The sequence below is a fragment of the Benincasa hispida genome, chromosome 8, assembly GCF_027475165.1.
Source record: "Benincasa hispida cultivar pf3 chromosome 8, pf3_genome.v1.1, whole genome shotgun sequence".
In the NCBI taxonomy this organism is placed as follows: domain Eukaryota; kingdom Viridiplantae; phylum Streptophyta; class Magnoliopsida; order Cucurbitales; family Cucurbitaceae; genus Benincasa; species Benincasa hispida.
In genome coordinates, this window is record NC_143485.1 from 31708965 (window position 1) to 31735136 (window position 26172).

Here is a 26172-nt window from a genome sequence, read left to right on the forward strand (position 1 = left end):
GTTTGTGTCTCCTTCGGGGTTCACCAGAGGTAGTTGGCATACTTAACTACAGTAGAATAGGACTCAGTCTCCTTGTTTCATGTGCATATGTGTCCCATGAGCACTAGAGCAGTTTATATGTTTCACTAGAGTTGGGTATCTAGAGGACATAGATGCCCAGCCTGACCCCAGTAATGGGGTTACTTACTGAGTATTTTATACTCATTCTTTCTCATGTTGTTGTTTCAAGTAAGGATAGAGATGCACCGGCGATGGACAAGCAGAATTCGTGATCGAGCCACTGGGACTAGTTTTTACGCTTCCGCTCATGAGATTTAGAGTTCTTTTCATGTTTCTCTCAACTTTTAGTTTTGATGTTTAAAACTTATTTTTAAGAATCGTTTTTCAGACTTATTTATTATCCTTTATGATTTATGGGTACCCTACTATTATTTTAATATTTGAAATTAATGAAAGTCTTTGAACTTACCTTATTTAATTAGCATTTATTTCGCCATAACAGAGTGTCGTTTTCAGTTCCATGCATGCATGTATTTAGTAATGGCCTAACTTAAGTACTAGGGGGTCGGGTCGTTACACGTGAGGCTCACGCGCCGATTGTTCCAACTTGCCGTTCGTCCATGCACCGACGTTTTTCTTCTGTCTTTGTGGGTTTCCTCTGTATTGTTGGCTTTTCTTGGTGGTGTGTTTGTTTGGGATATATAGATATACTCACTGCTTGTAAAGACATCTCTTCGGTAAATTAGGGTTTGATTCTCTGCTGTCCAGTGTCTATTTTTTTGAGGTAATGGCTGATAAGAAACCAGTATTGTTTGAGATTGTTCCTATGGTGCCAAAAGTAACTAAACACAAGTTGAATGGATCCAACTACTATTCATGAAGATCAAATTCAAGAGGCGTTGTTTGCTATTATTGTCATAAACCTGGCCATACGAAACGTGAATGCAGAAGATTACTGAATAAGGGTCAGAGGATGCCATCACCCTCTGCACATGTCGCCTCTACTCCTGATAATCTTGACAAGTCAATTACGATTTCTGCAGAGGAGTTTGCTAAATTTCAGCAGTATCAAGAGTCATTGAGGGCATCATCTTCTACTCCCATTACGACCATCGCAGAGACAAGTAACATTTCTAAATGCCTTCTTTCCTCCCCGTCAAAATGGGTCATTGACTCTGGCGCTACAGACCATATGACAGGTAACCCCAGTTTATTCTCTAACCTTTGTACATCTACCTCTTCACCTAATGTCACTATAGCTGATGGAACCTCCACTCCTGTTTTAGGATCAGGAACCGTCCATCCACCGAATCAATTTCTTTGTCGTCAGTTTTAAATTTACCAAAATTCCCGTTTAATTTAATTTCGGTCAGTAAACTCACTCGTGATCTTCATTGTTGTGTCTCTTTTTTCCCTGGTTATTGCTTATTTCAGGATCTTACGATGAAACAGACCATTGGTAAAGGGCGAGAATTTGGAGGTCTTTACATCTTTGAACCACAAACACCTACGGTCATCACATGCTCTAGCGTGTCATCTCCCTTTGAAGAGCATTGTCGTTTGGGTCATCCGTCTATCTCTATGTTGAAGTGTCTTCGTCCACAACTTCAACATTTGTCTTCTTTAGATTGTGAGTCATGTCAGTTTGCTAAATTTCATCGTTTGAGTTCGTATCCTCGAGTCAATAAACGAGTTAGTGCTCCTTTTGAATTAGCCCATTATGATGTTTGGGTCCATGTCTTGTTGAGTCCAAAGGAGGGTTTAGGTATTTTGTTACATTTGTCGATGACTATTCTCGTGTTACGTGGTTATATTTAATTAAAAGTCATTATGAGTTACTTTCTCATTTTCGTAACTTCCATGCTGAAATTCAAACTCAGTTTAGTGGTGCTCTTAAAATCCTACGGAGTGATAATGCTAAGGAATATTTCTCTCATACACTCAATTCTTATTTAGATGCCTATGGCATTCTTCATCAATCTTCTTGTGTCGATACTCCATCTCAAAATGGGGTTGCAAAATGAAAGAATCATCATCTCCTTGAGACAGCCAGAGCTTTGATGTTTCAGATGTATGTTCCAAAATCCTTTTGGGCTGATGCTGTTTCCACAGCTTGTTTCTTAATAAATTGCATGCCCTCTTCCATTCTTAAGGGTGAGATACCTTTTTGTACTTTATGCCCCAAGCAACATTTGTTTTCCATTCCACCCAAAATATTTGGTTGTCCCTGCTTTGTTCGGGATGTTTGGCCTCAGCATACCAAGTTGGATCCAAAGTCCTTAAAATGTATTTTCCTTGGTTATTCACGTATCCAAAAGGAGTATCGGTATTATTGTCCTAGTCTAAATAAATATTTAGTCTCTCCTGATATCACGTTTTTTTCATCACCGTCTTTCTCTTCGAATAAGAGTCAGGGGGAGAATAAGGAATTAGAGGATGATTTCCTTGTCTACACAGTTATTTCTCCTTCCGATCCTCTTCTTGATTCATCTCTACCTCTGACAACCTCTACTCTTCCTCCCATCGTTAAGGTCTATATTCGACGACAACCTCCTTCAGTTCCATGCCCTGTACCAAAGTCTTCTTCGTCATTGGATCCAGAATCAGGTGATGATCTTCCTATTGCTCTTCGTAAAGGTAAACGTACATGTGCTCATCCTATTTCCTCTTTTGTTTCATATAACCATTTGTCACCTTCCACATGTTCATTCATTGCATCCTTAGAGTCTGTATCCATCCCAAAAACCGTTCATGAGGCTTTGTCTCATCCTGGTTGGTGTGCCGCAATGGTGGAGGAGATGACTGCTTAGATGATAATTGTACTTGGGATTTAGTTTCTCTCCCTGCAGGAAAGAAGGCTATCGGTTGCAAATGGGTGTTTGCAGTTAAAGTCAATCCTGATGGTTCTGTTGCTCGGTTAAAAGCGCGCCTTGTAGCGAAAGGCTACGCACAAACTTATGGCGTTGACTATGCTGATACTTTTTCTCCTGTAGCAAAAATGGCATCTGTGAGGTTGTTTATTTCATTAGCTTCAATCAATCATTGGCCTTTATATTAGCTTGATATTAAAAATGCATTTCTTCATGGTGATCTTCAAGAAGAGGTATATATGGAGCAACCACCAAGGTTTGTTGCTCGGGGGGAGAATGGAACGGTATGTCGCCTTCGTAAATCCTTGTATGGATTAAAGCAGAGCCCACGAGCTTGGTTTGGAAAATTTAGTCAGGTGATTGAAAGCTTTGGAATGCGGAAGAGCAGGTCAGATCATTCAGTCTTTTTTAAGAGATCTGAGGGTGGTGTCATCTTGTTAGTCGTATATGTAGATGATATTGTGATTACTGATGATGATGCTTTAAGTATCTAGTCTCTAAAGATCTTTCTTCATAGTCAATTCCATACAACAGATTTGGGCATGTTGAAATACTTCTTAGGAATTGAGGTAATAAGAAACAATAAAGGAATTCTATTATCACATAAAATATGTACTTGACTTGTTGACTGAAACAGGAAAGCTAGGGGCTAAGCCATGTAGTACCTCAATGATGCCCAACTTACAACTCACAAAAGATGGAGAATTGCTAAAAGATCCTGAAAGATATAGAAGGTTAGTGGGAAAACTTAATTACCTTACAGTGACTCGACCCGACATAGCCTATTCAGTAAGTATTGTGAGTCAGTACATGTCATGCCCTACAGTTGATTATTGGGCTGCATTGGAACAGATTCTTTGTTATTTGAAGGCTGCTCCCGGACGTGGGTTTATTATATAGGGATTATGGTCATACTAATATTGAATGTTTCTCAAACGCCGATTGGGCAGGATCTAAAGAAGACAGAAGATCAACCTCAGGGTATTGTGTTTTTGTTGGTGGTAATTTGATTTCTTGGAAGAGTAAGAAGCAAAATGTGGTGTCACGTTCAAGTGCAGAATCAGAATATAGAGCAATGGCACAATCTGGGTGTGAATTGATTTGGATATATGAACTTCTTGTTGAGTTGGGATTTGAAATCATCACACCGACAAAGTTGTGGTGTGATAATCAAGCAGCACTTCATATTGCGTCTAATCCAGTATTTCATGAAAGGACTAAACATATTGAAGTTGATTGCCATTTTGTACGTGAGAAAATTCAACAAGGGTTGGTATCTACAGGATATGTGAAGACTAGAGAACAATTAGGAGATATCTTCACGAAAGCATTGGATGGAAGACGTATAGATTATCTATGTAACAAGTTGGGCATGATTAACATATATTCTCCAACTTGAGGGGGAGTGTTATAATTCTATAGTTAGGGTTTTCCATTCTTGTAGATATTCTGTGATATTTTCCTTTTCTATGCTTTGTACACTTGTATATATTCATATCTTTGGTGAATGAATAGAGTATTCTGATTCTTTCTCAAACCTAAGAGTTTTACAGTGTAAAAGTTTGCTGCTGTAACTTTTGGACAGATTTTGTTCTGATTTTTTACTTTTAGATATCGGAAGTGATGAAGGTGCTAAGGGGATGTCAACCTAGTTGAGATGTCTGGGTGTACCTGCTGATCCTTAGGATTGACTGTATCTCTGTTTTGCACTGTTCTGATTTTTCATTATCTTAATGAAATTTATAGTGTCCTTTTCAAAAAAAAAAAAAAAAAAAAGGAAAGTCTTCGACCAAAGAGAGGAAAGAAGGCCAATATTTTCTCTTTTATCCAGTAGAAACTAAGAGTCTTTCTTCCCTTCCATATTGAATCTATCTTTGTGTTGGTTTTTTTCTTTTTCCCATCAAGCCATTTTCTTTATTTTCTTTGAGCTTTAGGGGGAAATAAGCTCATTTACTTAATCCAAAAACATCAACTTGTGGGCTTAAATCTACAAAAGTAAGGAACGCACCGGAGGTCCACATACGAGAATATGTCCAGGAAGTGGAATATTGTGGGTCCCAAACCACATACCCGCCCTCGGAGATAATAATACTTTAATCCCTGCAAGCAAATATAATTCAGTGTCAAAGATACTTTAGGCATTTGCAAGGTTGAACAAAAGACAGAAGAAAGAAGAGAGATTGAGGCCTCGGTCAACAGAAAAATGCTATCAGATGCACCAGAGTTTATCTTACCTTGTTTCCAACTGGAAAGCTATGTTGTAATCACCTACAGGCTAGGAAGCACACGTGTGGGGTTTTCCCCAATTTCATTTATCAATAAAATGTTTCTTAATCCAAAAAAGAAAATGTTTCTTGAATCAAATTTACAACATATAGTATAACAACATCAGCAATATTACAACTCATAATAACACAATTTAATTATGAACAATTCATAAAGTTTTGACGTTTTGCCTTTTGATTATGCAGTTATAATTGAAACCTCATAACGTAGAAATAATTTGTCATTAGGATTTCCGTACGTCAATAGACTCAAAGTAATTTTCAACTGAACAAAAAATGTGCATACTGCAAAACATGTAACCCTAGTTTAGTACAACGCTATCAAACTATTAAAGCTGCTGAGTGATCAAATCAGTACAGAGAATACTTACTATTAATAACATTAGGAAGCGCTGCGTCCAACCAACTCAGAGAAGATACATCCAAGCTATCAACCTCAACGTATGTCTTCTCTTTGATGGTTGAGAAGGATACAGGGTCACCAAAGTGCAATCTTTTAGACAACTCCACACCTCCCAAATTAATGATGGACTTGTTTTGATCATCAAAAGAAAGTTTGAACGCATTACTGCATACCCCTTGCAATGGCTCGTCAGAAATAGTCATAACATACAGGATCTCAACTGTCTTAGTTGTGTCTTCTGAAGCATTAAGAGATGTCAATTTTATATTTCCTTTAGTTCCAAACTTCAAACCATCGACTTCAAAGTGAAGCAAGCTCTGGTTTCCCAAAAGCACTGAATTAACTTCAGTTCCTACACTAGAAGCAATGGCATTTAGATGTGCCAAAAACCATTCTCGGAAAAGAGTTTGTAATCCTTTTTTTACACTTGCCAAACAGCAAGAATCCTCATCCTCTCTACAAGGAGATTCATGAGCGAGAACATCAACAACTTGTTCGTGAGCTGACACATTAGCAACGTCCATATAAGACCAAGAGCTAGTCTTCAATAACATATTTTTCCTCTTCACACTTTTATGGCTGTCATTTGCCTTCAGATCATTTTTAGCAAGAGGCATGTCATCATCATGTATTTTAAAGTAGCAAAGTGAGAGCGAAGCAGAGGAGAAATCCACCTTCAAATTAACTTTCTGTGGCTTTACAAGAACCCCTACAAATATTCAGACATTCCCATAAGAAACAGAAAATATTATATACATTAAAGCATCAGAGGAATAAAGGCACCAAGATAACCTTGAAAAATGTTTGGCTAATTAACATAGGCATCTATTTATAGATTGTTTACTGTTTATTACGTAAGAGAATGGATTTTTGGAAGCCCAAATCTGGTGCTGTTTCCTGCTAATTGAATCTGGATCAACTTTTTGAAGAAGACCGACTCACGTTTTTAATAAACCTGGATTTATCAAGCCTTGCGATGGAACAAATGAATTTGTATTGATAATTATAGAGATAAAAGGAAATAATTACGAAAGAACTTGAACTTTAAGACACCAAATGTGATTCAACAATGATAGCCAAATTTCTAAACTTATGGATGAAAGGATATATAATTCCTTGTAAGAAAGTCAGAAACTTAATACAAATACGTTTGGAACACAGAAGGTACTAAAACAAAATCATTTTTACAGTTCAAGTTTATTTCCTTCAACCAATTAAAAAAATTAGGTGGCAGGCATCAAATTCTTTGTTAAGAAACGGAAATACATTGGTACACAATGGTGCAAATTACAAAGAAAGTTTCAAAATAAAGAAGCTACCAAAACATGAATGTGCTTGTAGTTTAAATATTTCCTTCCTCCAATTAATACACAGATAACAAGAGGGCCATCAAATATTTTGTTAGGAAATGGAAATAAACTAACATACATGAATGTAAGTTGATTCTCAGATAAAGTCGAAGGGAGCGAGCAATCATTATATGTCCTTCGTTCACCAAATTTGAATTTAAAAGATAAACAATAGCCGGTCTGTTTGCCTCTACATTAGTTCTTTCTCCACTGTTTGATTCTGCAGTTGAACCTTTCAACTTCCCCACATCATTGATCTCACTACGCTTCTCACTCTCTTTCCGTGATGATCTAGGCAATATAGAAACCAACTCAAGAGAATTCAATGAGAAATTTTTAGCTGTTTGTGGATGAATAAAGGCAACAGAAGTTGGCACTACTCGAACCTCAATGCCTGCACAATTACTATTGTAAATCAATCTCTTGTCTAGATCTTGAACTCGCAGCATCGCTTTTCTAGAGTCCAGAACTTTCTTGCGTGTCTTTGGAGACACTTCTACCTCAGTTCCGGGCCCAAGTTGCACTGAGAAACAGAAACGAAAAATAAATAAAATTACTTTAACAAGACCACTAAAAAGAAAATAAATGGCTCAACATTCTCCAAATTGTCTTCGAAAGTCTTGACAGCAGGAATGCAGTAGTTGAAGGGTATTTATTGCAAATACATACAGAAGAGTGCACACACTTGGAGTATCAGTACGATAAAATGAAGAAAGTTACTGCTGCAACCTCCAGGAAAGTATTAAATTTTTTTATTATTATAAAAGAATGTGAGTGTTCAGCCAACAGATGCAAACATCAAGTTTCACAGAACCATTTCCCAGCCCTATAGCAATGAGTTTTTAGAATCTACAGTCTTGAATATTCTATATTCGTTCTTAATAATAAAAATAAAAGTATCTCGTATGCATACCAGTCAATCTGATGTAGCATCTTTTGGGTAATATTGTAATTCTTGGTGATAATCCTGTAGTTCTTGGCCATTCTTGGGAGATCCTTTACATTGCTTTATTTGTCTTAGGCAGATTAAGTTTGAACCTTTTACCTCATGGTAAAGGTTATCATTGTATTTCTTTAACAGCTTTATTTTTAAACTTTACCCTTCTGTTATTCGGTAAAATAGGTTGTAACTAGTAAACTTCAGCTTAATAAATATGGCTGAATACTTCAATTTGAGGCTCATGAGAAATTCAGTGAACTTCCGCAAACTTAGTGCACCACAATCAATTTACTAGGAAAGCAAATAAAATATCATATCCATTCATTACATAGAAAAAAAAAATGTCACTGATCAGATACCTCAGACTCTGCTTTAACCCACCACCCCCCCCCAAAAAAAAAAAAAACCAATATGCTTGCCAATAAATTACTAGGAAGTTTCTAAGTCTTTAAGAGAACTCAAGTTGATGTACCATAAAACTGAAAACAAAGTATGAGGTATCATCTTACCCACCGCACACTTAGGAGAAGTAGAAACCACATGGAATGTAACAACCTTCTGACCATGCAACCACAAAGGAAATCTCATTGCTTCATGAATGATTCTGACCTGCATCATACATCATTTTAAGAAATTATTGTCATTAATAGACAGGTCTTACATGATATCTAGTTATTATTATCTTCTGTCAGCTTCCTTAAATTATATATTAATCATCATCAATTTCAAATGATTTGCTCATAAGATACTTTGTTGAAGTAACTTGTTACCTTCAATAATCGTTATTACTAGAGATAACAGTCGAAGAAAGATGAAAAGCAACATGGTTTAATATTTTGAATGGTAGTTTTCCATGACTGACTGGTACTTCAAATTACAGCCTCACCATGGCTCCTCTGTACTTGCTCTCAACTTAAACCTTAATAATTGAGTTCTCAATGACTATTGCAATACTGCATGTCATGCCCTAACTAGCCATCTCAATGAAAACAAATATCCTAACGTTGAGGAGTGGAAAGACTAAAATTAACTGGAGACACTAACAAAGATAAGCAAAAGACAGAAGCAGCAAGTAAGAAAAGGAAAACATGGCAAAGAAGTCATTGTTATTTGATAGAAGTCATGTAGATTAGATTTCAACCCTAGGCTGATCACAAAAATAATATCACAATCGAACCTTTGACAGCACCTATTATCCGTTTTTTTAAAACAAAACAAAACTTTTCATTAATGATTGAAAAGTTAAGAAGAGTACAGACTGTAGACAAAAATAGCACCCACTATCTGTTATACATCACATTTTTTTTTCTAGAGTTGACAAACAATAACATAAGCAAAATGGACTAAAATCCTCACTAATCAAAGAAGTTTTACATCCATCTTAGACGTGCAATAAGAAGGGGAATTATAGAAGATAAAGATGCAAATGAGGGACCTGGTTCAACATGGCTGCCTCAGCAAGCTCTGCATTCAACTCTAGAACTTCCCAGTCATCCTCACTATATGGCTCTATCAAGACTTCAGTAGCCTTTGGCACATTAGAAACAGCTCGAACTTTAACAGTGGTACAGTCTAATAAGGAAATGCAATCTGCATACTGCTTGGAGACCTACATTAAATTTAAACTATTAAATACAAATATAATATGACAAAATTCAAGAAAAGTTTTCAATATGTCCAAAGAACCAGATGCTGCTTATGCTAAACAACACAAAAATTAAGGAATGTGAAGAGAAAAGGAGGCTATATTAAAGTTTATGATATTACTTTACTTAAATGCAGATAGGATATAGCTAGATTCAATTTTCACAGCAAAATATGATGGAATTAACCATATGAAATTAACAAGACAGACATCATATGATTCATTAAAACTTACAATATAGCTGGTTAATAACAGTTAACAAAGAAGCAAAACTACAACTACAAAGATGCAAATAGACATTCCAATGAAGAACTCATTGATTATACGTTGCAGTCACAGGATAATCCTCCTAAATGATGCTGAGTCGATTTTGCTACACTTAAAACACTGAAATTCCACACTTCAACAAGACTCCCTATTCTCACCCCAACTATATCTTATAAACAAACTACACATTAATGGAAAATAAAGTTTTAATAATCAGAATCTTATGCATTTACATTCTATGCACAAGTTTTGAACTCTTGCAGCTCTGCTCCTCGAAAAGTACTGATTACCGAGGGAACCCAAGCCAGAAAAGAAGTTCAATATAAGCAAGATGGCAAACATCAAGTCCTCTCAATTTATCAGTTTCTAAATACAACCTTAAACATGACAATGATTTTTTTCTAGAACAGTCATCCGAAACGCCCATAATTGAAGAATGCTGCTTCAGACGTACTAGTCAACAAAGAAAAAATATTCACAAACTAAAAAAAAAAAAATGTTCTCAATTGTCACCTTAGCCATGTTCAAGTAAGCTATGCAAGTACTAATAAACACCAATATACAAAAATAGAAGTATATACCACTAAGAAAAGACTTCAAAGGAAATAAAAACTGAAGGCGAAGAACGCGTAAGAGCAAAGGTACCTCAATTGCAGAAGAAGTCGAGGTAGCGCCAGACCAAGAAACCGTCCAGACCTCATCGGAAGAGGAATTACGAAGTTCAAGAACGAGGAGCTCAGGGAGACCGGCCATGGCCGAGGCAGAACTAGACCGCCTCTCAAGAGCTTGGATGAGAACAAGAGGAAGGGACACAAAACAGTTCTCGATCCCTCCCACAGTCCTCACCTCCAACTCCATAGTATTCTAGAATTAAATTTCCACTAGCGGAAACCCGCAGCAGAAACTAGTGAATTAGATGGTGCAATGTAATTCCAAGATCAAATTAAGTCGGCTGCATGAATTAAAAATGAAAATTGAGCGACTCCAATGATGGTTGGCTATGACGCCCGCCTTCACAACCACGGAAAGAGAGAGATTTTCAGTCGCTCTCCAATTCCGACTTTCTCCGGTGCTGACAGTTATAAGAGTTAGAGTTGGAGTTGCGCCCAGTTCAGTTGATGCTCGTCGTCGTATAGTCGCCGGAGAAAGTTCTGGGTGTTTTCTGCAACGTTTCGTTCAAATAGGTGCGAACTTCAATGACGCCCATCATATTATCTATTGGGTGTAAAAAAAATGAAAAAACCAACCGCCCAATTATCTACCCAAATTGAGTTCAAATAAATAAAAAATTTATGAATTAGTTGATTGATGGATTCACCTAATATAACTTGAATCAATTCGAATTTATCATTAATTTTAAATTTTTTACTTATAATACAATTATTTATTATTTTAATTTTATTTAATTCCAATATTCTTTTAATAATTTATTCTTCAATACTCTTAAAACTAGTTTCTTTGCACTCTAGAAAAAAAATTCACTATATAAATTAAAATTGTATTGTTAATCTTAATTCAATATATTAAAATAATTAAATTAAACTTTTATATATTTACATTTTGTTTCTTTTTAAAATAAAACTTTAAATAAATGACTTGATTAACCCGAATCAATCCAACTCAAATATTTCATGGTTTGGTTCATTTTTTAATAATGGTTATTTGGGTTGAAGAAATTTACATTTACAATCTGAACAATTGGGTTGGGTCTACAAACTTTTTCAATCCAACCCAACCCATAGAATACCCTGTAATATCTAAGGGAAAATTGTACCAAAAAAAAAAAAAAACCATTCTCAAGGCCCAAAATGGTAAATTACCAGATTTTGAAAAAATGTGAAATTTTTGTGAATTTACAATATTGTTCTTCCTTTCTTGATTTTTTCTTTCTTCTTAGGCTCCTTTCTTTTTTTCTTTTTCCTCTTCCTTTCTCCTTCTCTACGCGTCGTTTCTTCTTCTCTGATCTCTTTTCACTGCGCATTTTTTCTTCTTCTTCGATCTCTTTCCTCTGCGCATTTTCTTCTTTTTCTCCAGCACAACGAGTTCACACGGGTAGCTCCGACGCGACCAACTCTGATGAACAACAGTAAGAGCGAGAGAGTAGATTGATTTTGTGAGTGAGGAAAGGAAAAGCGATGCTGACGAGTGGGAGACTAACGAGAGCGAGACTAGCGAGAGGGGAAAAAGAGGACCTATTATTCCATAGATGTTCACAGATGGATCATCAGTGAGGTGGATGAGAGCGAGATGAGCGAGAGGGGAAAGAAGACGACCCATTATCACTAGATGTTCGCAAATGGATCATTAGTGAGAAGGAAAGCGAGAGCGAATGCTTTTCCGCTACGCAGAGTATATTTTGGTAATTTCACCCGAATTTGACGTCAGCAAAAGGTCATTCGATATGTTTTTCAAAAACTGGGTAATTTGACATTTTCAACCCTTTAGAGTTTTTGTTGATATTTTTAATTTTTCTTTCCCAATTTTATAATTTTCAAACAAATACAATAACTGAAAAAAAAATGTATCACTTTGTAATGTAAATAAGTAATTTAATTTTAACTTCATATAATAACTAATAATCACACATTTTCATTTGCCATGAGATCCTCTTGATGCATCCATTCACATAAAAACTAAAATTCAAATAAACACATCCCTTACAAATAGTACACAACCCTTCACATAGTAGCTAAATATTTTTAAAGGAATAAATACAAGCTTTCCTATTTTCTTTGGCCCATCTCCATTTTAATAATGTCATGATAGAAAGGATTGTAGAATGATAATTGAAGTTTTTATTATTCTTATAGAAAATATTGGATTATGCCAAAGTGAAGACTAAATAATCCATAGACTTATTTTCTTAGACGAAAAGGTATGTGTGTTATCTTTGTATTTAAATTTTGATTTATTATTATCCATTAACCGTTATATTTGAGGGAAGAAAATCATATATGCATAGTATCTTGAAGTTTATACAATATTGATTATTAGAACTATTTCTGATACTAACAAATATTTAGGTTATTCTCAAATTTACATTCTTATAACATAGAAAATTTAGTTTCATTTTTTTATATTTTTAAATTTATTTTTGAAGGAGACGAGGGATAAATTACAATAAGCAAAAATAAAACAAGAATTTGGTCAGTAGATAAGAAATGGAAGTGGGTTTGAATGAGGAAAAGGGGGAAGAACGGATGTGAAAGTAAAGGTTAAAGTTCAGGAGGGAGTGTTATTAACAATGATGATTATTTTGGATTAAAAAATGTAGCAATTGAATTCAATCAAAAAGCAGCAACACTTTTTAATTTTCAATTTGTAGGAATTTATATAAAGTGTATTCCTTTTCAACCATAACAAAGATTTATATATTAGTGTTATTTTAAAATTTAAATGTTAAACATGTAGTTTTTGTTAGTACTTGAAATTTTATATTATTATTTTCAATTAGATATTTGATTAGATTTCTATAGTTTCAATTTTATGAGAATCTGCAGTTTATACTACTCCCATAAAAAATGTATTGATTCAAAATTTATGTCACCATCAAAACTAATGTTCCAAGTGTTCCAAAGGTCCTTAAACACGTGCAACTCATTTTTATATTTATTGTGAATTAAAATAAAATACGATATATATATATATATATATATATATATATATATATATATATATATAACTATTGATACGGGTCTTTTCCACATAATCTACATGAAAAGGAATCTTTTATTACAATAGATGAAGTGATGTGGATTATTAGACCTAATACGATTCTAAATAGAAAAACTTCAATCATTTCAATTTAGTTGAATGAGGAAAAGGAGAGGTAATATCTATCCTTAAAATATTAATCATCTTGTTCTTTCTTCGATAATTTTTGATCTCTTGTGGACCTCTCAATAGGATTCGAACCCATATGAAGTTCTGACCATCTGTCAAACAAAAAAGAACGAATGGAACTTGTAGAATTCTCGAGAAATATATATATATATATAGTTTTGGCTATTAACTATTTTATTATTTTTAATTTTTATGTCAAATATTTATTATTTAAAACTTAATAAAAGATTATAACTTTTTATTCAAATTTCATCGACAAAATTCATGTTCTAAAGATCTGTAGTCACATGCATTGCACATATTTTATAGTTAGTAGCCTTAAATGTCGAAAAGGGTAGGATGCACATGCATTTAGGTATTTATGTTTATGTTATTTGTTTCTATGATGAGTTATTCTCATTTAGCTGATTCGTTTTGGGATATGCAACACAAACTACCAATTATATTTTGAACTGCATTCCATCCAAGAGTGTTTCTGAAACATCTTTGGAATTATGGAATGGTTGTAAAGGTAGTTTACTCTATTTCATGATTTGTGGTTGCCTAGCGCACATGCTTGAGGCCAATCCTAAGAAATTGGAACCTCATTCAAAATTATGCCTATTTGTAGGCTGATAATTAAAAATGTGATGGAGTCAGTGCTATGTGATGTCTTATTAACGTATTATTTTGCCTAGTTAAACTCAAGTATAAGTCTAACTAGAGTCCTGTTGAGTCCAAGGTCGAACTCAAAGATTGTGTTTTGTATATGCGATGGTAAATATTGTCTCGATATTGATACGAGTTGTTGACTAAATATGCGATGATTTTGATCATATTCTATTGTTAGAACGAAAAGTGATGAATGCGATAGAAATCACACTTTAGAGTAAAACTGTCTATGTGAAAAGTACAAGATTCAAATGAATGAAGGTAGGGTTGAGAAAAATATTCACTAACATTCCTAAGTAAAAGCATAAATCATGTGTTCAAGCAAACTACTCAAAAATTACAACCTACACTTCTCAGTGTATTCAACCACAATATCCTATCTCTATGATGCATGCGATGAGTATTTGATGCAAAAGATGTTTCTTTATTTCTAAAGATACTCTTTTCTTGTTTTATGAGGTCTAAATCCTTGGTCTTTTTAAACCTGGATTTAATCTACTTAGAATAATCTTACAACTTATTCAAATAGTTTATAAAGCATGCATAAAATAAGTTGAACGCATGAATAAGCCTTACTTAGTTCAGGTAGCTGCAATGTTTCTCAACCCATAAAGAAATTTGTTGCTCATGGTAAAAGTTGAGGAGATGGATAAGAGATTAACTATAAATGCATTCATATTGAGATAAAGAAGTCTTTCAATGTTTACACAATACAAATAACAATTGTAAAAAAAAGATCGAGATAGAAAGTCAAGTCGTGGAATGCAATTCCTTGCTCCCTTCGACTCTGTGGATGACTGCTTCACAAAGAGTGTGTTGACAATGAGGTTCCCTTGTTACTTCCAGAGAGGAACCCTAAGCTTTCACTTAAGATTCCACGAGGGCTCAAAGAAGTTTTCTCCAATGCCTTCGTTATTGTTGCATAGAAATCTCGTTGAGTATTTATAGGTATTAAATAACAACTTTTTCTTATCTTTCTAATGATTATGCTGATAAGTGCATTAAATTCCATACCCTAATATATTGCCTGCTCTGCGTCAGAAGTTCATTGGCTCCACCGTGAAGTTTTCTTGTCAACTACCAACTTAGTCTTTGATTTGACTTCCACCGCCCATGCATCATGCCATCCTTTGTCGCATACAACTACCAACTTATTCAACTATGCGATTCCAATGTTGGCATTAAGAATTCATTGCGATCACATAAGTAGATTTCCTGCACAAACAAAAAAAAAACATGAATTTTATAACTTTCACAGATAGAGACTTTGTGCGTGTGTGATCACATGATATTGAAGGAAATCTAAACATAGAGATTCAGTGAGCGGAAGCAGATCATTCCAAATCCTATTGAGAAAGAACATAAACACATTACAGTCTACGAGAACAGATTATGCATAATAAGTAAATTACAAACATGCTTCTTAAAAGAACATACAAGGGATAGAGTATGCAAACCTTTGAAGAACCTTTCTTCAAGTATCCCTCGATCGTTCAACAATTGGTTCAAAGAAATACTCGAACACAACAAACAGAACAACCAACAACACGAACTGATGAATCCTCAATCATAATCGAGTCCAACTCGATCCTCAAACCTCAAACTGAATAGGAACACCACCACAAGTGTTATCTTGGTATTCTCGATGTGAGAATCCATAAGTTGTAGGCTCTATGTGACTTTGGATAGAGGAAAGGAGGAGGTAGACGATCGAGTAGATGATCAAGTAAGTGGGAGATTAATGAAGTCTATCATATAGACTAGCACCTCAATCGTTTAGTAAGAGGAAGCCTATCGTATAGACTTTGCTGCTCGATCGTGTAGCAACGAGTAAACGAGTAACTATCGTATAGTAAACTCGGTACTCGATCATGTAGGTTGTAAGACACTATCGTTTAGTAAAACACTTTTACTCGATAGTTAATTCTTTTGTGAAACGACACAAAAAGAATCATCCTCTGATTTTGGAAAACCATTTTCCTTTTATCTCATAGTTACCATAAAACTTTCAATAACCTCCTACTCAAGTTGATTATTAGAGAAAAAGATTAATTATCATATAATTAATATATTATAAATAAATATGATAACCAACTTATCATATTATATTTATAACCTATAGTTTTAATATTTCATCATATGAAACATATAAACCATAGTCCTTTTTCTATGTTATGGTATTTAATATAAATCATATTTATATTAATTCCTCCAATTAATGTATCTAATACATCATATCAATTATATCACATATAATTGAATAAATTTAATTATATCCTCTTGTTAATTTGAACACTTCAAACTAACCCAAAATTGGATTCTCAACTTAAACCCATTGAGCTATCAATGGGACCTTATGGACCTGTAGCTTGAAGCTCTAACGGTACGAGAATAACTGAATAAAATCTTTAATGACGAGATCCACCATCCGTTAACTGTTGGTCACTAAAGATTGACAGTTGCATTCTTCGCACTACAGATATATTTCTGTGTCCATTGGATATAACTAGTCAACGGTGCGATGACCCTTCACAAATCGCTGGTAAGTATAGTTGGACCAATTTACCGTTTTTCCCCTATAGTTACATCTAACTCCTTAAGTACCACTGATTCCTCTAATGAACAATAAGTTATAGTCCTACTGTGACTAAGTCCTCTCTTCCAAAGAGAGGGTGTGACCACTATGTTTTAGACCTGGAATCAGCCCTTGAGAGAGCAATTTATCTACTTAACCCTACTTCGGGGAAGGAGTGAATTCCGTTTTGTGTAGTTGAGTTTCCAGCTCCCCAATCAGACAAATCCCCAAAATGGTAGGCTTGTTGAGTTAGCAATCTGGCCATTCTCACCCATACAAATCAAAAGACCGCCCTCATGAGTAGGAGTTCTCAACTCACTCAGGATTAAGATCATGTCACCTATGGTTATCCTAGTAAAATGTAAGTCTCAATTATCAACGGTGTTATATAGAGAGACTATTCATTTCGTGGTCCGGTCTTATACAAATTCTTTGTATAGAATACCTCGCTCGCATGTCTCCACATAAATGGTCAGGATCATACCATTTGTAACATTTTACAACACTTGTAACATCTACAAAGTGGGTTTATCCGTAGTATCGCCAGGATAAGGTATCCCTCTTTTATCCTTATACTACAGACCATTTAGGTTATTACTTAAGACATGATCCACTTGTATGTCTCCACATACATGCTTAAGTTACATAAAATAACCACAGATCTTAGTTTATTGGATTAAGTAAATGCTTATAAAATAACACTTATTTTATTAATAACAATATGTTCACAAGAATGTTTACAAACTAGAGACTACCAGGAGAATTAAGATACCAATCCCAATAGATATAATTATTTTATGAATTCCTAATCAAGTTGTTGCATTTTCAGAGGTAAAATAACTTGTATTTCTACAAGTTATCACACCCTCAAATTTAAAGCAATATTTGTCCTCAAGCATATATTTATAATCCTAATGTATCTTAAATGCTTTGGAATTTCCTAGACCTCTCAAAGTGCCTCCAACTCTAGATTTGCTAGACCAATGCTTTCTTTAGTTCTATTCTTCTACCTATAGAAATATTTACAGTCTTTAGATGCAACAAGATAATTCTTAGAAAATCCTTGCTCATTTCCAAAGCTATCTTATACTTCGTTTTCAGGAATGGACTTTTGGACTTTAAAATTTAGTAAAAATAAATTCTCCTTGTTCACTTATTTAGGTTTGATCATGTGCTGATCCGAGCATCTCACCTTCGTTTTGACTTACCCCCACGGGTGTTATAAAAACGTCTAACTACAAGCAAGGTGCTCTTTTCAGACTTGTGATCAATTATTTCTTGTGTTGATCACGATTCCCACCTTCATTTTGGCCCCATGGGTGTCATGCGGACATCCAATTATGAGCAAGTTCTGATCTCAACATCGTTCCTTCCTTTTTTTTTTTTTTTATAGATAATAATGAGATTTCAAGAGATTTTAAAAATAACTTGATTTTGCACACATTTAGTTCAAACCTCTCACCTCTAAATTTAGGGGGCAATAAGGTCCTCATTACTGAAAATCGAATTATGCAATGGCTTCGAAAAGATATTGCAAAAGAGGTTTGAGATAAAACTTGCATGCATACTAATTTCAAGAAATGTTTTCCAAGGAAAAGTTTTAAAGCTTAGTACTAATACTAGTCATACTAATCATTGCGTATTGAGACACAACAAATCACAAAAGATTATTAGGGATCAATGAAGATATGCAAGAGACAAACTAAAAGAAAAGGCAAAGAAAAGTTAGTGCTTAATACGGAATTCATAGATTAATTATTATTTTTTTTTTGTATGACAAGATAATTATATCACGTGATGACAAATAGAATATAACAAAAATTGAAAAGCAAACACCCCCAAATTTCATTTTCGCCTGTATCATTGTTATCTTGCTCTAGTGGTATGTTTTTTTGGGAACTGTAAAGGAGCTTGGAGATGTGAGGGAATGGGTGGTCCAACCACGAGGCAAGCCATGACGTCTTGAAGAAAACTGAATCATGAAGTGAAACTGTTCGTGCTGCCTTTTGTGTTTGTTGTCAAATGAAGCTTCTGGTGACGGTTTGTTGGTTTTGGACTTCTTGAACTTGGCGTTGGACAAATTCCCTTAACTCGTTGTATTATGTAACAAGTTCTTATTGTTACCGCATCAGGTCATTCATCTGAGATGCAATCATGTTTTATTGTCGTGACAATTCATCAAGACCTCATAAGATAGGCTCATGGAGGTCATCATGAAGGAAGTCGTACCATTCATTAACTTATGGGTCTTCTTCTTCAGATGCGTTGGCGTTATGTCGTTGCCTTCTTTCGTCAGCTTAGTGTCTGCTAGCCTCACTAATGCTTGATCCACCGCTTACTTCAAGTGTAGGAATTGGTAAGCTTAGGTCATCAACAACGCTATGTTGAGTTTTATGTCCTAAAAATCGTGGTTTGTAAACATTAAATTTATTGTAACACCCCAAATTATTTATTTATTTATTTATGTAATTCAGTCATTTTTATTAATTGAGGGTATTTTTAGAATTTTTGGACATTTAAGTGCAATTGTTGGAATTTAAATCATTTAATTGAAATTAATTCCAGAGTTTAGTGTTGGAAATCAAGGGCAAGAATTGTTGTTTTAAAAATGGAAAGGAAGAGAATGGAAAAAAAAAATAATAATAAAGGGGAATAGGAAGGAAATGAAATAATATATTTTATTTTATTTCATTCCTTTTCTTTTTTCCTTCCTTTTTCTTTTTCCTCTTTTTCTTTCCCCTTCCTCTCTTGTTCTTCCTCATGCCGCCGAGACTCCTCCCCAACTATTGCTTCGCCGTTCGATGTTCATCGTCGTTGGAATCGGCTTCAGTCGAGCTGTCGAGTGCCGCCCAGCCCTTTTCCCCCCGCTTGACGTTACATCGTCCAGCCGTCGAGTGGATCATCCATCCTTGCGAGATCCAGCCGCCGGCTGGGACGTTCGTTCGTGCTCCACGATGCCGCTTGTCGACCGACCACCGAAGCCGCTGCCTAGATCTGCTCCCGCCAACTGAAGCCACGCCGTCGATGCCCAGCCGCCCAGGTCCACGCCGCCTAGACATACGCTCTCCCAGCTAGCCGTGCCCTCCCCTCTTCGTTAGCTCGACCTTGTCGTCAAACCAGCTTCCACCGTAAATCTCCTTCGCCACTTGGTTCTGATCGAATCTTGGTTGGAGTAAGATTTTTGCGTAAGTTTTTAGGTGTTGTTGTTGTTCTTGGTTGTTTCCTAGATCACTTGTTATGTCTTGGGTTTATAATAGTGTTCCTCCTTTAATTTAAAGGTTAATTGGGGGTTTTGAAGGAGAATTTGTGCGTTGTCCAGTGGGTGTTGAAGTTCCTTCTTCGTGGCGATTTGGTAAGTTCCAAGGCTTGGTAACCCCTATTGTGGTTTGGTTTGGGGATTGTTAGATTAAATTTCATATGTTTTGGTTTTGGGTTAAAATTGTTAATATATCTTGGGTTTGAACTTTAGATTCAAGACTTGAGACATTTAGGGGTGTTGCTTATCAAAGTAAAGGCCAATTATCTTTTGAAGTTTGGTAAGTTCGGAGTAAGTTGTTGGGTGGTTATTTTGAATTAAGATTAATTGTGGATAATTAAGTTATATTTTGAACTTTGTGTATGTTCAGGTATCCAACAGAATTGGGTTTTGGAATTAAGTTTAGACCGAGCTATAGTTTAGGTAAAGTAAAATTAGATGTCTTTGAATAATTTGGTTAATTGGAATTAGACCCAAAATATTGATTTAAATATTGGATTTATCTTAGGTGTTGCTTGTCTTGAAAAGGATAAACTTGCTTGGGTTTCTTTAGATTTAACTTTGATGTAAGTAATCTTACTACTGGAACTACCCACAGATCAGGCATTAGATGTATACTAGCATGATAAATGAATGTTATGGCAGAATGACAACATGATAGACTGATAGTATAATATGACCAAAGTATGTTCTGGTACGAGATCTGAAATATTTAGTTGTGCAAGACACTTGAATGCTAGTATGAAATGGTATGTGATTCTATATGGTTGCATTTGATGTGATGATGTTGAGGTATATATGTATGTTGTAGAGCCATGATGTTGAGGTATATATGTATGTCATAGATTCATATAGTGATAATTATGATGTTGAGACTGTGCAAGTGTCCTTACTGATTAGTTAGATGCCCACTAGATTTTGTGTTTCCTTCGGGATTCATCAGTTTGTGTTTCCTTTGGGATTCACTAGTTTGTGTTTCCTTGGGGATTCACCAGATTGTGTTTCCTTCGGGATTCACCAGATTGTGTTTCCTTCGGGATTCACCAGATTGTGTTTCCTTCGGGATTCACCATAGAGAGTGGGCATACTTAACTACAGTAGGATAGAACTCAGTCTCTTTTTTGTTTCATGTGTATATGTGTCCCATGAGGACTAGAGCAATTTATATGTTTCACTAGAGGTAGGTATCCAGAGGACATAGATTCCTAGCCTGGCCCCAGTAGTGGGGTTACTTACTGAGTATTTTATACTCATTCTTTCTCATATTATTGTTTCAGGTATGGGTAGAGATGCATCGACGATGGACAAGCGAAATTTGTGATCGAGCCACTGGGACTAGTTTTTACGCTTCCGCTCATGAGATCTTTTAGTTTTGATGTTTAAAACTTACTTTTAAGAATCGTCTTTCGGACTTATTTATTATCCTTTATGATTTATGGGTACCCTACTATTGTTTTAATATTTGAATTTAATGAAAGTCTTTTGAACTTACCTTATTTAATTAGCATTTATTCTGCCATAATCGAGTGTCGTTTTGAGTTCCATGCATGCATGTATTTAGTAACAGCCTAACTTAAGTCCTAGGGGGTCGAGTCGTTACAGTTGGTATCAGAGCCCATGTTTTGGGTTTTGTAGACTGACTTACTACGTAAGTCTAGATAGTCCCTGTGGCCCAGTAATGGATCCCTCGTCATCGCCAGGTACGTCCTACTAATGAAAATTTCAACGCATATATGAGAACAGTGATGTAGTGTTTTAAATGCATGATTTCTGAGAAAGACCCAGAAATAGCTAAAACGTATGAATTTATGACAGGTCATAACACCTAAACCTAGAACAAGAAAGACAATTAGAGAAGAAGTACTAGCAGAGAGAGCTGAGAGTAGTCAGACTGTTCCAGTAGCTCCAAATCCGCCTATGACCCAAATTGATGAAAAGGCAATGGAAGCTAAAATTAGTGAACTGTTGCATCCTCTCTAATGGGAAAGCTGTAGGAGCTGATTCGTAGCACGATGGCAAGATAGACTTCCCAGACTCAGGCTCAAGAGGAACTGGTGCCACCCGAGCAGTTACAACAGACCCGACTGCAGGATAGAGACATACAAGGCCTGTCTCTTGAGGCTAAACATCTGAGGGATTTCTGAAAGTATGACCCTCACCCCTTTGATGGATCATTGGGGGACCCCACAAAAGAAGAGATGTGGTTGTCATCTATTGAGACAATATTCCGTTTTATGAGGTGCCCGGAAGAGCACAAGCTTCAATGAGCAGTCTTCATGTTGACTGGTAACGTGGAAATCTGGTGGTGTTCAGCAAAAAAGATGATTGATCTTGGTGGTGAACTTGCAACCTGGGAGCATTTCAAGGAGCGTTTTATGAGAAGTACTTTTCGGCCAACACCCGATACAACAAACAGGCAGAATTCTTGAACTTGAGGTAGGGAGTTATGTCGATGGAGGAGTATAAGCAGGAATTTGATAAGCTGTTTCGCTTTGCTCCTAAACTAGTAGCCACTGAGGTAGCGAGGACAAAAGATTCATCTAAGGCCTGAGGAGCGGACTGTAAGGGATAGTGCATGCCTTGGACTTTAAGATGTATCCTGCGGCACTACGGGCCGCTGTGAGGATTGATGCTGACTCCTAGGTGGGAGAGGAATACAGGAGGTAGCTCGGGATTAAACCTCCGCATGTCAGAAAAGGAAGGTTGAGTCTACGGCTCCTAAGCATTAGTAGAGGAACCAGAACACAGTGAAAGATCTACGTCAGTAGGGACAGTAGGGTTCCCAGGTTGTGACTGGCAGGAAGGATAGGCCAATGTGTACCATTTGTGGTAAGCAACACTAGGGACATTGTCTTGCCGGCTATGGGATCTATTTTTGATGTGGCCAGAAAGGGCATATGTCATAGAGATGCCCAAGAAGGAACGTGCCTAAACACAGGGGATAGCCCGTAAGCTCGTTTCATAGGGGCCTGAGTCGTCAGCAGTAGCAGGGTAGGGTGTTTTCTACCACTCAACGTGAGGTTGAGAGGTCAGGCACCGTGGTGATAAGTACGCTTCCCATTTTGGGGCACCATGCTTTTGTTTTGTTTGACTCTGGCTCTTCGCTTTCATTTATATCTACTGTATTTGTGAGGAATGCCATGTTAGACTCAGAACCTTTGCCATTTGCATTGTCCATTTCCACTCCATCAGGAGAGATCGTGTTAGCTACAGAAAAGATAAAAGCATCTCAGGTAGAGATAGCGAATCACGCATTAGATGTGACCTTGATAATTTTAGATATGCGCAATTTTGATGTGATATTGGGCATGGATTGGTTAGCTGTAAATCATGCCAGCATAGATTGCTCCCGTAAGGAGGTCATCTTTAACCCTCCTACAGGAGCTAGTTTTAAGTTTAAAGGGGTTGGGATCGTAGTCCTACCCAAAGTGATTTCAGCATTGAAGGCAAGTAGACTATTTGACCAAGGAGCTTGGGGCTTTATGGCCAGTGTGGTGGACACTAGAGAGACTGAAGTCACCTTGACTTCGGAGACAGTAGTGAGGGATTTTCTAAACGTTTTTTTAGAGGATCTTCCCAGACTGCCCCCACAGTGGGAGATAGATTTTGCTATTGAGTTGGAGCCAAGCACAACCCTTATTTCGAAGGCTCCATACAGGATGGCCCCGGCAGAGTTGAAAGAACTGAAGGTCCAATTGCAGGAGTTGTTGGACAAGGGTTTCATACGCCTTAACGTGTCACCATGGGGTGCACCTGTTTTTTTTGTGAAAAAGAAGGATGGATCGTTACGTATGTGCATTAATTACAGAGAGCTGAACAAGGTGACCGTCAAGAAAAAGTATCCCCTTCCTAGGATTGATGATTTGTTTGACCAGTTGTAGGGAGTTACGATATTCTCTAAGATTGATCTCCAGTCAGGATACCACCAGCTGAGAATAAAGGACAATGACATACCCAAGACAGCTTTTCGTTCGAGGTATGAACATTATGAGTTCATAATGTCGTTCGATCAAACGAATGCATCAACAGTGTTCATGGATTTGATGAATAGGGTGTTCAAGGAATTTCTCGACACCTTTGTGATTGTTTTTATTGATGACATCTTGGTTTATTCCAAGACAGAGACCGAGCATGAGGATCATTTGCGGAAAGTTTTGGAGATGTTGAGAGCCAATAAGCTGGATGCTAAGTTTCCTAAATGAATGGCAGGTGTTCTTTCTAGGGCATGTAGTATCGAAGGAAGGTGTTTCTATGGATTCTGCAAAGATTGAGGCAGTTACGAGTTAGGCTCATCCAACCACAGTCAGTGAGGTGCGTAGTTTCTTGGGGTTAGCGGGCTACTATAGACGATTGGTAAAGGACTTCTCTCGCATAGCCGCCCCATTGACTTAGTTGACCTAGAAGGGATCAACATTTGTTTGGAATGAGGCTTGTGAAAATAGTTTCTAAGACCTCAAGCAGAGGTTGGTTTCATCCCCAGTTCTTATAGTATCAGATGGATCAAGTGGTTTTGTCATTTACAGTGATGCGTCCGAGAAGGGGTTGGGATGCGTATTGATATAGCAGGGTAGAGTAGTTGCTTACGCTTCACGTCAGCTAAAGAAGCATGAACAGAATTATCCCAGCACGACTTGGAGTTAGTAGCAGTGGTTTTTGCTCTCAAGATCTGGATACATTACTTATATAGAGAGGATACAGATATTCACCGACCATAAGAGTTTAAAGTACTTTTTCACTCAGAAAGAGTTAAACATGAGGCAAAAAAGGTGGTTGGAGCTGGTGAAGGATTATGACTGTGAAATTTTGTACCACCTGGGAAAAGCAAATGTAGTGGCAGATGCTCTAAGCAGAAAAGTGACTCATTCAGTAGCCCTCATTACCAGACATACTCACTTGTGCAGGGAACTGGAGAGGGCAGAGATTGCAGTGGCAGTGGGAAAGGTCACGACATAGTTAGCACAATTGTCAGTGCGACCGAGTCTAAGGCAGGAATTATTGATGCGTAGCGAGGCGACCTTTATCTGGAAGAGAGAGTTCGTAGGGTGGAGTCAGGCCAGGATGGCGAATTCTCAGTATCAGCAGAAGGTGGCTTCATTTATCAGGGACGTTTGTGCGTGCCAGCAGTTAGTGATATTAAAGATGAGTTACTGTCAGAGGCCTATAATTCCTTATTTTTGATTCACCCCGGCAACACCAAGATGTATCAAGACTTGAAACGTTACTACTGGTGGAATGATATGAAAAGAGAGATTGCAGAGTTCATCAGTAAATGCTTGGTGTGCCAGCAGCTGAAAGCTCTGAGGTAGAAACCAACAGGCTTATTACAGCCATTGAGTGTACCAAAATTGAAGTGGGAGCATGTGTCTATGGGCTTCATCGTGGGATTGCCACGGACAGTCAAAGGTTTCACTGTGATAAAGGTTGTGATAGACAGACTTACAAAGTTAGCACATTTCATACCTCAGAAGTCTACCTTTCCAGTGAATAAGTGGGCACAGTTATATACTTGAAGAAGGTGGTGAGGTTGCACGGAGTGCCTGTGTCCATCGTGTCGAACAGAGACCCTCGTTTCACGTCTAATTTCTGGAAAAGTCTTCAGGCAACTTTGGGGACCCAGTTAGATTTCAGTACAGCTTTCCACCCACAGACTAATGGGCAGATAGAGCGATTGAATCAGATATTGGAAGACATGTTGCGTGCCTGTGCCATAGAGTTTTCAGGAAGCTGAGATGCTCACTTGCACTTAATGGAGTTTGCTTATAATAACAGCTACCAGTGCACTATTGGGATGTCACCCTTTGAGGCCCTATATGGGAAGAGTTGCAGGTTCCCTGTGTGTTGAGATGAGGTAGAAGAGAGGAAATTGTTAGGACCTGAATTGGTGCAGACCACGAATGAGGCAATACAAAAGATCAGGGCTCGTATGCAAATAGCTCAGAGTAGACAGAAGAGCTATGCCGATGTAAGACGTAAGGACCTGGAATTTGAGACTGGTGTGAAAGTGTTCTTAAAAGTGGCACCCATGAAAGGTATTTTGAGGTTTGGCAGGAAGGGGAAGTTGAGTCCGAGATTCATTGGACCTTTCAAG

General features: G+C 36.8%; 1 protein-coding gene across 3 annotated transcripts in view; it reads right to left on the reverse strand.

Annotated features, from left to right (window-relative positions):
• The window catches only part of PEX1 (peroxisome 1), a 29278-nt gene extending 18309 nt beyond the window's left edge, over positions 1 to 10969 (reverse strand). For 2 of the 3 annotated variants that reach the window (XR_016531351.1, XM_039038144.2), the window contains exons 1-6: positions 10405 to 10969; positions 9283 to 9456; positions 8357 to 8456; positions 6987 to 7430; positions 5527 to 6267; positions 4879 to 4970 (exon numbers count right to left, since the gene is read on the reverse strand). Coding sequence is in view for 2 of the 3 variants with exons in the window: in XM_039038144.2 (XP_038894072.1) it covers positions 4879 to 4970; positions 5527 to 6267; positions 6987 to 7430; positions 8357 to 8456; positions 9283 to 9456; positions 10405 to 10617 (1764 nt within the window). In the remaining variant the exon portion in view is untranslated. Of the gene's footprint in view, positions 1 to 4878; positions 4971 to 5526; positions 6268 to 6986; positions 7431 to 8356; positions 8457 to 9282; positions 9457 to 10404 lie in introns of those variants that run through there. The other variant, XM_039038145.2, reaches the window with a different exon arrangement.
• Positions 10970 to 26172: the final 15203 nt, after the last annotated feature.